This window comes from Sus scrofa, chromosome 3 (genome assembly GCF_000003025.6).
Source record: "Sus scrofa isolate TJ Tabasco breed Duroc chromosome 3, Sscrofa11.1, whole genome shotgun sequence".
Taxonomy (NCBI): domain Eukaryota; kingdom Metazoa; phylum Chordata; class Mammalia; order Artiodactyla; family Suidae; genus Sus; species Sus scrofa.
In genome coordinates this window covers 83,452,536-83,466,415 of record NC_010445.4, presented here as the reverse complement: position 1 = coordinate 83,466,415, position 13,880 = coordinate 83,452,536, and the positions used below count along the sequence as shown (strand labels likewise).

Here is a 13,880-nt window from a genome sequence, read left to right as displayed (position 1 = left end):
GTTCTTCTGCCAGATTTATTAGTATGCAAGAATTTTTAGAAACCTGAAAGTACTTCTTTGATGACAGGATAAGTGGAAATTCATCATATAAATTTTTAAGCATTGGCCCAATTTTGTATATTAAGGGTGATGTTAACTTATGATTGGGCCACTTAGTCCAGCTGTTAACTATAGTACTGATGTAATTAGATTTTGACTATTAAACAGCTAGGAAACCACTGTGAGTGTGGAATGAGAAAGTAGAGTTGTTATATGTAGGTCTGGTCAGTGTTTGGACTGTGGTAATTCTGAAAATCCTCCTTAGCTATGCCACAATTTAGGGCAGTGTTTTCATTATACTCTCTTCATGAAAGATTTGAACAGATTTTTATTCTGTAGTGCATTTAAAAGTTTTTTGCCACCTAAATAATAATACATGTTGATGAGTTGGTTATATTTCACCATGCTAGGTCTTTGGGGAGATGATTGAACTGAAAGTAGAAAGATGTTATCTCTTTGGGAAGACTACATTCAGGGAAGGGCCTACCATTCCATATTTTTGGTGTTTGTTGAAAAGTTATAAGCTGGAGTGAATATTTATTTTTATCACAGGTTTCACAAGATTTCTATAAAAATTAGGTTCCTTTTAAAATAGAATGTACAGGGGGGTTCCCGTCATGGCTCAGCTGAAATGAATCTGAATAGTATCCATGAGGACACAGGTTCAATCCCTGGCTTCACTCAGTGGATTAAGGATCCAGGATCCAGCTTTGCCATGAAGTGGGGTGCAGGTCGCAGACATGGCTTGGGTCTGGGCTTGCTGTGGTGTAGGCCCCTAGCCTGGGAACCTCCATATACTGTGAGTGTGGCCCAAAAAAGACCAAAAAAAAAGAGAATGTACACTAAACCTCTCAGCATATGTATAATTTACATATAGATATCGATATATGTGCATATACATACACATGTATACATATATACATGGATATCTATACATATACACATAAATACATATATATTTGCTAAAATTTTCATATGTAGCTTTAGTCTAGTGTAAAAATTGAAAGGTTTGGTATCCTCAAATGTTTGCAAACTTTTCATTCCTAATGTTTTTCATTTAATTTTCCAAAATAAAATATTTCACTTTCAGATTTTATTAGAAATAAAATAATCATTTAGTCATATCTAGAAACTAGAATCAATAAGGCCATAAATCCTTTAGGTAAATGCAGAAGGTCATATTAATAAATATTGATGTGTTTACTTTGAGTACACACTATGTAGTTTAATCTCAGAAAAATCTTTTCTATACCATCTGGCTTTGAGATCAAATAAATACTGAGACAGATAATGCAAAGGAAAACATAGAGCAAAACAAGTTATCAGTAGGAAATAGAACCTCTAGTTGTCAAAGCATTTGCTGTGATTTAGGTTTATCTATATCTGATCAGACCCTGGGAAATTTTCAGCCTTTAATGTGCAACTGACTTATGAATTAGCCACTTAACAGAGACATTGCTAACCTGATCAGGCTATCCGGTCCCTGCTACTTTTGTAGTGGTTATTCAAAAACTGAAGATAACTCTCATGTTCCTGTGAATTAGTTGGGTTTTTATAATGAAGGAGCTTGTATAAAGTATCAGCAGTTTTTACCAGAGCATTTTCTAGTTCAACTGGAAAAGGAGGGTAGCTTGTATTAGTGCAAACCAAAAATATGAATAGAGACTTAATAGAGGTGGATTGACAGATAGATGAATGGATAGATAACTATTCCTGGAACTATTGCAAATCTATATATCTATAAAGTTTTATAAAATTTTTAAAATTTAGATTTCTAAAATCTATAAAATTTTTTTGACAAATTTAAATTTTTTTATATATCTCAATTATATAAAAAATTTTAAAATTTAATTTATTCTTCCAAACTCAGTGCTCTTCTATGACCTAAAGGTATTTTTCTGAGTGGCTGAAATGCTTCATTTAGTATAAAATTAGAGTAATATATGCTGGGCTTATCTTGTCTATTATTAATTTCTTATTCTTCATAAAAACCAACATGTATTAACATTGACATATTTTGGGCTTGTTGCCTGATAATTAAAGAGAATTATATCTGTGTCAAATACACTATTTTAAAATTTGTTACATTCTTAATAATGTTAAAAAGCAGTATTTGGATCAATGGGTGGTATGGATTTTTGTAGATTTTTCTACTCACTGAGGCATGCAGTCAATACCTAATTTCTCTAGAGGTATACTGCATTTAACATATTGAGCTTTTTTAAATACTTCAGACCTGTGCATTGAGTGTATAATACCTGTTTTAATTTGACACCATTGATGACCATAAAATATGATATCTAAATTGCATTTTAAATGTCCATTTGTTTATATAATGTATTCATCATCAAAGAAAGAAATATTTTACATACTTTTTAATATTTTTGCCAATTGCCACAGTATACGAAATCCAAGTCTTGTGTTATTTCTTGCATGGCTTCATTTCACTCTAATCTAGCACTCCAACTTATAAAATATATGTGAAATAAACTGAGAATGTATTTTCATGCTACCACACTGGGGGAAATGATATGGTTTACACAATATTTATCTTCTTAAGCAATAATTCAAAAAAGGGAACCCATTTTCAATTGCAAAATAAAGTAAACCACCAAGTTATTGATATGTTCCATTGAATAGTAACAAAAGCATACTGTTGATTTTTACTTTTAAGTAAATGTCACTGCTATAGATAGTCTTTGGTTGATGTATAAATAAGTAATAATGAAGACACTATTCCTTCTATATGGCATAACTCAATTGAGATGTTTAGACATGACTTTCAGAATCTTGACATAGGTCTTAATCTATTTGGTTGGATTAAGAATACACATTGGCCAAATGTAAGATACCTTTGCTCTATTGAATAACTTTTCCCAAGCCTCACATGGTAGTGTTAAATAAAAAACTAAGGCTTAGAATTTAAAAGGTACTGAAGAAATAAGAGAGACCTGGGTTAAACATTTTATTTGAAAGGTGACACCTTGCATTCCATTTTCCTGATATCTTTTTTGAAATTGCCATAAATTGTGGACACCTTAAAATTTCTTTTATACATCTGAATGGACAAACTACTGAATAACATAGATTACTAGTTAGAAAAATAATAAACTATAAATTTGTTCTGCAGATAGTTACTGTTCACCTCTCAGGTGAGCATCCTAGATGTTTTCTGCTTTCTTTTTGTCATTCTGAGTATATATAAACCAGTATTTTGAGCATTTAAACCCTGTCTACTTAAGGCAAAAGTTAAGTTTCCTTTATTATTTCCTACCAAATCTTGTTTTTCTTCATACTTCATGTTACTCTATATAAGAAAACTAAACAGAAAACACTTTAGGCAAATAATCAGATCCATTTGGGGATGAATGCTTACACTTTTCTTTTGGTCCTAATTCTTTCATTCCGTTTGGTAGATTGCATCCAGATAATTTCATTACAGTTTTTTTTTTTTTTTGGTTAGATTTTATTTGTTTATCCTTTTTTTAAAAAAATATTTTTTATTGTTATTTCCCCCAACGCATTTTTTTCCCTGTGCAGCATGGGAACCCAATTGCACATACATGTATACATAATTTTTTCTCCCATTGTCGTGCTGCATTGTAAGTATCTAGACATAGCTTTCAGTGCTACACAGCAGGATCTCATTGTAAATCCATTCCATGAGCAATAGTTTGCATCCATTGTCCCCAAGCTTCCAATCCCTCCCTTTCCTTCCCTCTCCTGGGCACAAGTCTATTCTCCAGGGCTGTGATTTTCTTCTCTGTGGAAAGTTTAATTTGTGCTGTATTTTAGATGCCAGATATGAGTGATATCATATGGTATTTGTCTTTTTCTTTCTGACTTATTTCACTCAGTATGAGAGTATCTTGTTCCATCCAGGTTGCTGCAAATGGCATTATTTTATTCTTTTTTATGGCTGAGTAGTATTCCATTGTGTATATATACCACATCTTCCACCCAAAAACTACTTGAACTGATCAAGAAATTCAGCAAAGTAGCAGGATATAAGATTAACATTCAGAAATCAGTCGCATTTCTATATACTAACAACGAAATATTAGAAAAGGAATACAGAAATATAATACCCTTTAAAATTGCACCCCAAAAAATCAAATACCTGGGAATGCACCTTATCAAGGAGGTAAAGGACTTATATGCCAAGAACTATAAAACAGTAATCAAGGAAATTAAAGAAGATGTAAAGAAATGGAAAGCTATTCCATGCTCCTGGGTTGGAAAAATTAATATAAAAATGGCCATACTCCCCAAAGCAATCTACAGACTCAATGCAATCCCTATCAAATTACCCATGACATTTCTCACAGAACTAGAAAAAACAATCCAGAAATTTTTACGGAACCACAAAAGACCCAGAATCACCAAAGCAATCCTGAGAAACAAAAACCAAGCAGGAGGCCTAATTCTTCCAGACTTCAGGCAATATTACCAAGCCACAGTCATCAAGACAGTGTGGTACTGGTACCAAAACAGACTTAAAGACCAATGGAACAGAGTAGAGAATGCAGAAATAAACCCAGACACCTATGGTCAATTAATCTTTTGACAAAGCGGGTAAGAACATAAAATGGGAAAAAGACAGTCTTTTCAGCAAGCATTGCTGGGAAACCTGGACAGCTGCATGCAAATCAGTGACACTAGAACACACCCTCATACCATGCAGGAAAATAAACTCAAAATGGCTGAACGACTTAAATATAAGACAAGACACCATCAAACTCCTGGAAGAAAACATAGGCAGAACATTCTCTGACATCAACCTTACAAATGTTTTCTCAGGTCATTCTCCCAAAGCAACAGAAATAAAAGCAAAAATAAACCAGTGGGACCTCATCAAACTGACAAGCTTTTGTATGGCAAAGGAAATCAAAAAGAAAACAAAAAGACAATTTACACAATGGGAGAAACTTGTTTCAAATGCAACTGACAAGGGCTTAATCTCTAGAATATACAAGCAACTTATACAACTCAATAGCAAAAACGCCGACAACCCAGTGGAAAAATGGGCAAAGGACCTGAATAGACATTTCTCCAAGGAAGAGATACAGATGGCCAACAAACACATGAAAAAATGCTCAACATCCCTGATTATTAGAGAAATGCAAATCAAAACTACCATGAGATACCACCTCACACTAGTCAGAATGGCTGTCATTAATAAGTCCACAAATAACAAGTGCTGGAGGGGTTGTGGAGAAAAGGGAACCCTCCTGCACTGTTAGTGGGAATGTAGGCCTGTATAGCCAGTATGGAGAACAGTATGGAGGTACCTTAGAAATCTATGTATAGAACTACCGTATGACCCAGCAGTCCCACTCTTGGGCATATATCTGGACAAAACTTTCCTTAAAAAAGACACATGCACCCATGTGTTCGTTGCAGCTCTATTCACAATAGCCAAGAGCTGGAAGCAACCCCAATGTCCACTGACAGACGATTGCATTAGGAAGATGTGGTATGTACACACAATGGAATACTACCCAGTTTGTCTTCAAAATAAGGACCACTTCTCCAGTGTGGTTTCTTTGTTGTTCTTGTACCAGCTTGGAAGGACCATTTAAAACTTTATAAATTAATGTTTTAATTAGACACTCTTCTTCATCAAAATGAAGTAGTTTTAAAGAAATAGTTGTATCAAAAATTTTGTTAGTGTTGCAGCTCAGACCTCAGGATCTGCTGCTTATTTCTTCCTTGCCACAACAGGTGTCTTTGGTCAGTATGTCTTTTGATGTTTTAAGTTAAAATGCCTGCTTCAAGTACTTACTGAACTACGGAAGTAGTATATATAATATTGTTTAAATGGTGTTAAAACTAACAACGGAGGCAATGTAATTGTTAGATTGAATGTTGCCTTTAGGTTCTGAAATTTTGAATTTCAATGCAGAGCTCTGTGATACTGAGCAAGTTATTTAACTTCTCTGAGCTTCTATTTTCTTATTTATCAACAGGGCTAATGATACTTCATATTATTGTTAGGATGATTAAATAAGATGATATAAAAGCAGTTAGAGTGTCTGACACAGTAGCAGTTCTATAAATCACATTGTTTTTATTTTATTTATGTATTTTAGTGTCAGCTATTTCTGGAATCTGCTTTTTAGTGAAATAGAATTCAAGTACCACCCTACCTGTGCTTTTTTTTTTTTTTAAACTCTTGCCAATACTTTATCTTTTAGAAACGTTGAGCAACTGAGACCACCACAAGCTTTCAATGAGTCATTTACACTGCTCCAAATTAATAAGCTAAATAAAAATTAGATGCTAACTTGTATTTAGAAAGTAAGAAGAAAATGTAGAAGAAAAATATTAATGACTAAATCTTGCTACATTTCTAAGCAGTAATATCATAAGTAAAAGTGTGATTATTTAGGAAATCTCTGTGAAAATATATTGTTAATGATTATATTATCAAATGCAACTGAAGAACCTTATGTGTTATAATAAATTATAGAGAAACACAAATTATACAGAAACAAAATAATCCATAATATATGTTTCAACTTTCAAGTTAAAAATATTTTCATAGTTAGATATTGTCTTTCTCAACTATGATCAATTCTTTTTTTATTTTCAGCATTTTGTTTTCAAAAATACAGGAAATAATAGAATAATGTACCAAATATTCAAATATTCAATCCTATATTCAACATATCATCTGTATTTTAATGATGTATTTTAAAGTTAGAGATATATGATCAATTTATTGTTTTAACTATATACCCACGTGTAAATGCTAATATTGTCATCTAGGACATTTTAATTAAGTTAACCAAATAAAATTACTCTTCTCCATACAGTAGATGGAAAGAAGACATAATCATTGGAAAAGTCTTAGAGTTTAACTTTTCAAAACCGCATAAAACTTTGCAATTTGTTTCCCTCAGAGGGAATTTCAGGGAGCGGTATGCACTTGAGAACATTTTTAATCTTTTCATCTCCCTGTTTAATGGTGGGAAAGCGTCATTATAGAATTTTTTTTAACATTACTTGTATGTCTATAGAATTTAGGGAAGCAGTGGTAAAACATTTTCCTAACCATAGTTATTACTGTATGTATGCAGGAAAAGAAAATAAGTAAAAATTTGAAAAATGTGATACTATATTTTAATTGGGTAAGACTGAACTATAATAGTGAAGTAAAGTTAACTCTCGAAGGGCTATTTCAGATGAAGACCAGTTTATGAAAGATTGGCTTCAGAAATCTAAATGACTTGTCATTACTTACAGCTTTATATCAATTAATCCCTCAGTTGGGGGGTTGGGAGAAGTGGCTGGGAAGGTTCATTCCATTTTAATTCTGATTGTTTTTCCTCAAAGGGCCTCTTGTGCATAGCCTATGTTGTCCAAACAGGTGCCAGAATCTAATTTTTAGAAAATTAGAGGATGTGAATTTTTTTTTTAAGTGATGGTAATCAGGAATTGCCATAATGGAAAAGGGACTTGTGAACACATCTGTACAAATGGAACCATTCCATTATTAATGGAAGATTTATTACTGAAGAAATCACTGCAAAACAGCGTGGTAGAGATTGTGTTTTTATTTTAATAGGAGAGCCAAGTCTTGCATTAGGACATTGTTGAAGCTTGTGCAGAAAGTAAAGGGCGCCCATGGGACTGTTGCATTCTGTTAGATTGAAGGGCCTTTAATAATCCAGTACTCTAATAGCAGTTAAGATAAAGTATGTGTAAGAGCTAATCTTGTCTTCTGCTTTTATAATAACTTATGTATGGTGACCCAAAGTAGTTATGATGTGCTGGCAGCGTTGTTCTTAGTAGATGACTTCTTAAATTAAAAACTAAGTTTACTGAGTGACTGTTCAGAGTTTATTTAATGAAAGATAATAAAACCAGGATACCTGTTTACAGCAGGTGTAACAGCCATGTATTGCACTTAGGAGATTTTATTTCCCTGCACAGATGAATATTAAGGTAATGGTAGAAATGTAAGCTAGCCTATTGTTTTATAATAATTTGGAATGGTTATAAAAATGAGTTTATTTTGTGGTATTGTGGTAATTAATGTGTTAATCATTATTTCAGTAATGGTTTGTGATATTTGACATGTTTCTTAGATTTCATTGTCCTTATTTTGAAATCTGTTACTTTAAAAATGCATTAAGTTATTATGAAATTAGTCTATGTCATTTAGTAGTTTTATATACTGATACTTACAATGGCCTGAAAATATTCTTTTACTGTATTTTTGTATGAAAAGCCATCTTATATTAAATTTGGAAAGCCTCTGTTTAGCTTTAAAATCTACTTCCCACCACTTCTGCCCACCCTGCTCATCCACACTCTTGCCTTACCTTTATATTTCTTATTCAGTATATTTGACCAGAATTTCAGGCATTGCTTATATCTGAAATAATATTTGTAAAGTTTTAGATCCATGTATTTTATCCCGTACTTTCCTTTTATTGAAAAATCCTAAGACCTATTTTTTTAATACTGCACACTAGATGGCAGTTTTGTCATATTCTTCCAATTTCAAATGCTACTAGTATGAGTGGAACAGGAAAGGCCATCAATGTTTAGTCTGCACTTGAAGGGTCTCTGCATGACCAATGCAGACCCCATGGACTTCCTGGAACATATGTTAGCAATTTAGCTGCAGACATTTATTTCTTTGTTTTACTGCTTGGCTCTTTGAGAAAGTGTTGGTGCCAGGTTATGGGTTGTCTGGATCATGTCAGAGGCCATGGAGATCAAGTTCATGTGACAGGCCAGACTAAGGAAGGATGAAGTTGGAGGAGGTGAGGAAACTGACCCTTACTTTCAGCAGCAACAAGTCACTGCCTGTCTGTGGACTGGGGCCAAATGCCTGGGTGTTTAAGTTTTATTCCAGCTGAACAAACAAAACACGTCGCCCATTTGGCTTTTTCATATTTCATCAGTGGTAGTTCATTCAGTGATTTCTCTATTTCTCAAAACTTACTTATCCCTCATCTTTCTTTCTGAATGCTTATTCCTATAGCCCTGTCCAGACGAAGTGACCTTGAAATCCTCGGCTACTGCCTGCTGCGGTGGTTATGTGGGAAACTGCCCTGGGAACGGAACCTGCAGGACCCCGTGGCTGTCCAGACTGCTAAAACAAAGTACAGATTTTCAAGTGTTCCATCATGTACAGTGACAGGTCTGAAGGGATACACTAAAGGGAGTTAATATCCCAAAGAAAGTTGCCATTCAGCCAACATAATAGCCAAAGCAAATTTCTGAAATTTGAAAATTATTTTTTTTTTAAAGCAAGCAGCTCACAGACATAAATCCATTAAGATAATAACCATGAAATCACATGTATGTGAGTTGTAATACAAAATATAAAGTGAAATATTTGTTGCTTTACATGGTGTTTTCCAAAGCATAGATTCTAGGTGGTGGTATTTTCAAGTAAGAGTATTTTCAAATAGTATTGTGCAAGCATATGGAGTTAGTGTGAGCTTGGTGTGATTGACATTAACTGCAAAGCAACAATATAAAATGGAACAGATAGGGCTTATATTTTTCAAGTGAGAGCAACATACCTTTTTCTTAATCCTGTGTATTAGAGGGAGTATGTTTTGTTTCTTAAGAGAGAAACAATTTGTATATGAGGTATTTATATAAGAGATCATTTGGCAGCCACATAAACATTTTTAATATTCCACAGTCAGTTTTTAATCATCTGAACTCTATTAGCATAAGAATTAGGTTAGACAGAGAACAGAGTGGGTTACTATTGTACCTTTTTTTTTTTTTCCCCCACTGGTCAGGACTAGGAAAAGTCAATTGCATGTAGTACATGCATAGCCAGTTTTTTTTCTTTTCTTTCTTTTTTTTTGGGGGGGGCGGGTACACCCGTGGCATGCAGAAGTTCCTGGGCCAGGGATCGAACCCGAGCTACAGTAGTGACAACGCTGAATCCTTAACCACTAGGCCACCAAGGAACTCCACCAGTTTTTCATTAGATACTAAGATATGCTCAATAGTATTTATCCACAGATATAATATCATAGTTAGAAAAGACGGCTATGCTTCAAGTAGGGCAAGTCACAGCAGAAGTTTACAAAAGGGGTGGCTGAAATCAGTCTTCACATTCAGTGTGGCATCAATTCTTAACAGAGAGAAAGTCTAGTCTGCAGATACAGAATAATACGGATTACACTTGTAAATATTGACATATGTTGTATGAAATATTGCTCTACTTGGACTCTTGATCATTCTAGTCCCCTACCCCAAACTAACAAGTTTATATGTCAGTATTGGACTATTTAATTAGTCATTTACTGTCATGATTGATGTGTCCATATAATGCTCAGGTAACTACCATTTTTTCAATATATGAGTCAAATCAAAGCACAGTAATGGGCATATATAAACAGTCTTGGTATCCAATATTGTACCTCATTTTACCTAATTTGTCTTTTTGTCTTTTTTTTTTTTTTAGGCCACACCGACAGCATGTGGAGGTTCCCAGGCTCGGGGTCCAATAGGAGCTATAGCTGCCAGCCACAGCCACAGCTCACAGCAACGCTAGATCCTTAACCCACTGAGTGAGGCTAGGGATCAAACCCACAACCTCATGGTTACTAGTCGGGTTCATTAACCACTGAGCCACTATGGGAACTCCACTTTACCTAATTTGAATAAAATACTTTTTTAAAAAATACTATCACTTTAATTCTAATAATCATATATATGTTTCTCTTTTACTAAGACTTACCAATATTATTTATTTTAGTCTTTCATTGATATGCATATATAGATGCCTTCATTGTATAAATATCTAAATATATACCAACATGTGTTTATTCAAGTATCATAACATGGTATCATATAAATAATAAAATATAATGCTAATAAACATAATATCCAGTTATATTTTGGGAATCCTTATATGTGTTAATATATTCATTTTGACTGTATTCTAATATAAATCTATAGACCAGTAAAGCTGATGTTGTATTATGAAGTTTATAATTAAGACATATATATAATTATGACATAGACATGTTCAAACTTCTTATATAATACATAATTGTAATTTATTCAGCTACTAAAAAGGCATAACCCTAAATTTGCTCACAAATGCAGGCTTGCATATTCAGCTATAATACTTTGTCTCCCTTGTGCCCTTTATTTTCCTTTAGGATCATATTAGATTAGTGCATTTATTCTTGCAATTCTGCTTGTATCTGAGTTTGTGAATCAAGCATTCATATCAGTAATTTTAGTTAAATGTTCATGTATTTGTGGCTGAAGCAACTCAAGACATTTGCTCTTGTTCAATCTAAAACACTGGAATGTGTTAGAATAATGAGGTTTTTGTCTTATTTTTTGGATATTTCGTGTTAACCTGTTTAATCATAAGGTAGCATGAAACATTGCCCAGTGGAGAACAATATACATAAATAATTAAATAATTTACCTCTCCCCAAGGGAAAGTACCTGAGGAAAAATATCCTGAAAATTGATAAAATTTTTCTGGATATTTCTTCTCATTGTTTTTAAGAAAAAATTATGTATCCTTACTCGGACATTTCCACATATACAGACTTTGTATGAAAATGTTTATACTGTAATTCCACATTTAGTTTTTAAGTAATTGATATAAAATTGGTCATTGAGATTTGAAGGATCTCTCCCCTTCATTTACCTCTTCAGGTGGGTGAAAAAAAGTATGGAAACTCATAATATTAGTGACCCACCAACAAAGAGTTTTGTTTTCTATCAAAGCAGCAAATCACAAGATTGCAAACAAATTTATCATGTGGTATACTCTATTTTATTTTAGTCTGTTGGATGAGCTCCCCGAGTCAGTGTTTAAATGGGCTCCTTCTGGAAGCAGTTGCCGTAAGTCAAATGATAACTTCTGCCTTCTCTTATATGATTTACACATCACCACTTTGTCACTCTTGTTTTGTAGCTTTTGCTGCACCCATTGCCCCAGTGGTGGGAGGGAATTCTTCAGGGTTACAGATAGGTTGCTAAAGAAGAGACTGTTTAGACACTTTTCATTAAGACACATGAATGCTGCAAGAAGTATTTAGCATTCTAGCATTCTAGCTGACTGCACTGTTTGCTCTTAGATGTGTATTTTGGGAATCATGGACAGGTTTAATTGTCACCTGTATCTGGAATTTCTAGAATTGACTTTGTTTTTGTACCTCTGTTTATTGTTGAAAGAAAGATAAAGTTGATTTAAGGAGAAACTGCTTTCAATTAATAGTTTAAAAAAAAAAAAAAAAACATTAAACACTTGGATGCTGTTTAGACATGGCTTATGGTCTGGCTAAAAAGCCAGCAGAAAAATTTTGGATTTGCAAAGGCATATTACCTTGGGATTCAGAGTATATTTCATTAAATGGGTTTGTCTTTCATGTTAGTATAGACTATTTTGGAATACTTTAATTGGCAGCATTATCAGTAAAAATAGTAAGGCAATCCAGAATTACCCAAGTGCTGCATAGCACATTGCTTAGTACCAATTTAACAACCAAGTTAGATTGTTTCATAGAACAGAGCCTGCTTCTGCTGTCTGGCTTGCTTTCTCTCTGAGACAGATGAGCAGAGTGAATCTTGAACTCTATTTTATATCAGGCAATTTCAAAGTTAGCATTTAGCTGACTTAAGAAAGTAAATATGTATGCTGACCCTCTAGCTAAGGTCAAATAGTATGAGTTTCCACCTGAGAGTTTGAAAGTGGAGTTAAATCATCGTAAACTTAGGTTTACAGCCCTTCTTTCACCAGAAACCAAAATTTTCTTGTCCACAGGAAACAAACCAACCAGTCCTATTTTCCCACCTCCATTTACCAAGTCCCATAAGTCCGCCCAGCATGAGGCTTCTGCTTCCTACTCTCTGTAGTCCTTTTCCTTCTGAAGGAAGGAGGCAAATGGGAGAGTAGTGTTCTCATGTGGGGGGATAGGTTGGAAGGTGAAAAGCGTTTTGTTTATATAACTGCACTAACTCAGTCAATATGCCAATATTCCTTTTTGGCTAATATTGGCATTTTTACCAAGTCATACGGCTTGCATTTTCCTCAGTAGGACAGTGAAAAGAGTGATGAGATGTTAAAAAAATTTTAATTGTATATCTCTCTTTTCTTGTCTCTCTTGCACAAAAGGTAACTGTTCAGTTTAGGATTAGAAAAGAAAGCCCAGATGCTCTGGATTGTACAAGATAAATTCTTATGGACCAGTGTATATGCTGGAACACTGCTATTGCCAGAGATAAGATTTGAATGATATAAGAAATGATGGAAAGGGTACCAGGCTCCTCTTTTTCAGTATAAGCCATTTGTTTGAGTCTATTCTATTATTTTATAAAATACAGATTTTTATTTCTAAAGCACAAAACATTGAATTTTTTTTTTTTCTTCCTCCCATAGGTCTGCACCTGCCACATATGGAAATTCCCAGCCTAGGGGTTGAATCCAAGCTGAGACCTACACCACAGCTCATGGCAATGTCGGATCCTTAACCCACTGAGTGAGGCTGGGGAGTGAACCGGAATCCTCATAAATACTAGTTGGCTTCCCAACCTGCTGAGCCACAATGGGTACTCCCTGAAGTTTTGTTATTAACTGAAGGTTGCTTAAGTTGGTTGTGCTTAGAAGTGTGGGTAGGGCTAGCATAAAAATTAAGCCAGTTTACAAAAGCTTTATTACTAAGACATTTTATGAAATTAAACAGCTGAGAAGTTTGCAACATGCATGCCCAACTTAGTGTAATATTAATAGTTTCAAAAGTTTCTATCTCCTGAAATGATACTTAAAATTTCACTAGCCTAAAAAGCAGAAGATTCAAGAATATTCTAACTTCATACTACTCAAAGCATTT

General features: G+C 34.0%; 1 protein-coding gene across 4 annotated transcripts in view; it reads left to right on the top strand.

Moving 5' to 3' along the window:
- The window catches only part of VRK2 (vaccinia related kinase 2), a 101,773-nt gene that overhangs the window by 70,607 nt on the left and 17,286 nt on the right, over positions 1-13,880 (top strand). For all 4 annotated transcript variants that reach the window (XM_003125120.4, XM_005662534.3, XM_005662536.3 and 1 more), the window contains 2 exons: positions 9,038-9,158; positions 11,834-11,892. In XM_003125120.4, coding sequence (XP_003125168.1) covers positions 9,038-9,158; positions 11,834-11,892 — 180 coding nt within the window. The remainder of the gene's footprint in view (positions 1-9,037; positions 9,159-11,833; positions 11,893-13,880) is intronic.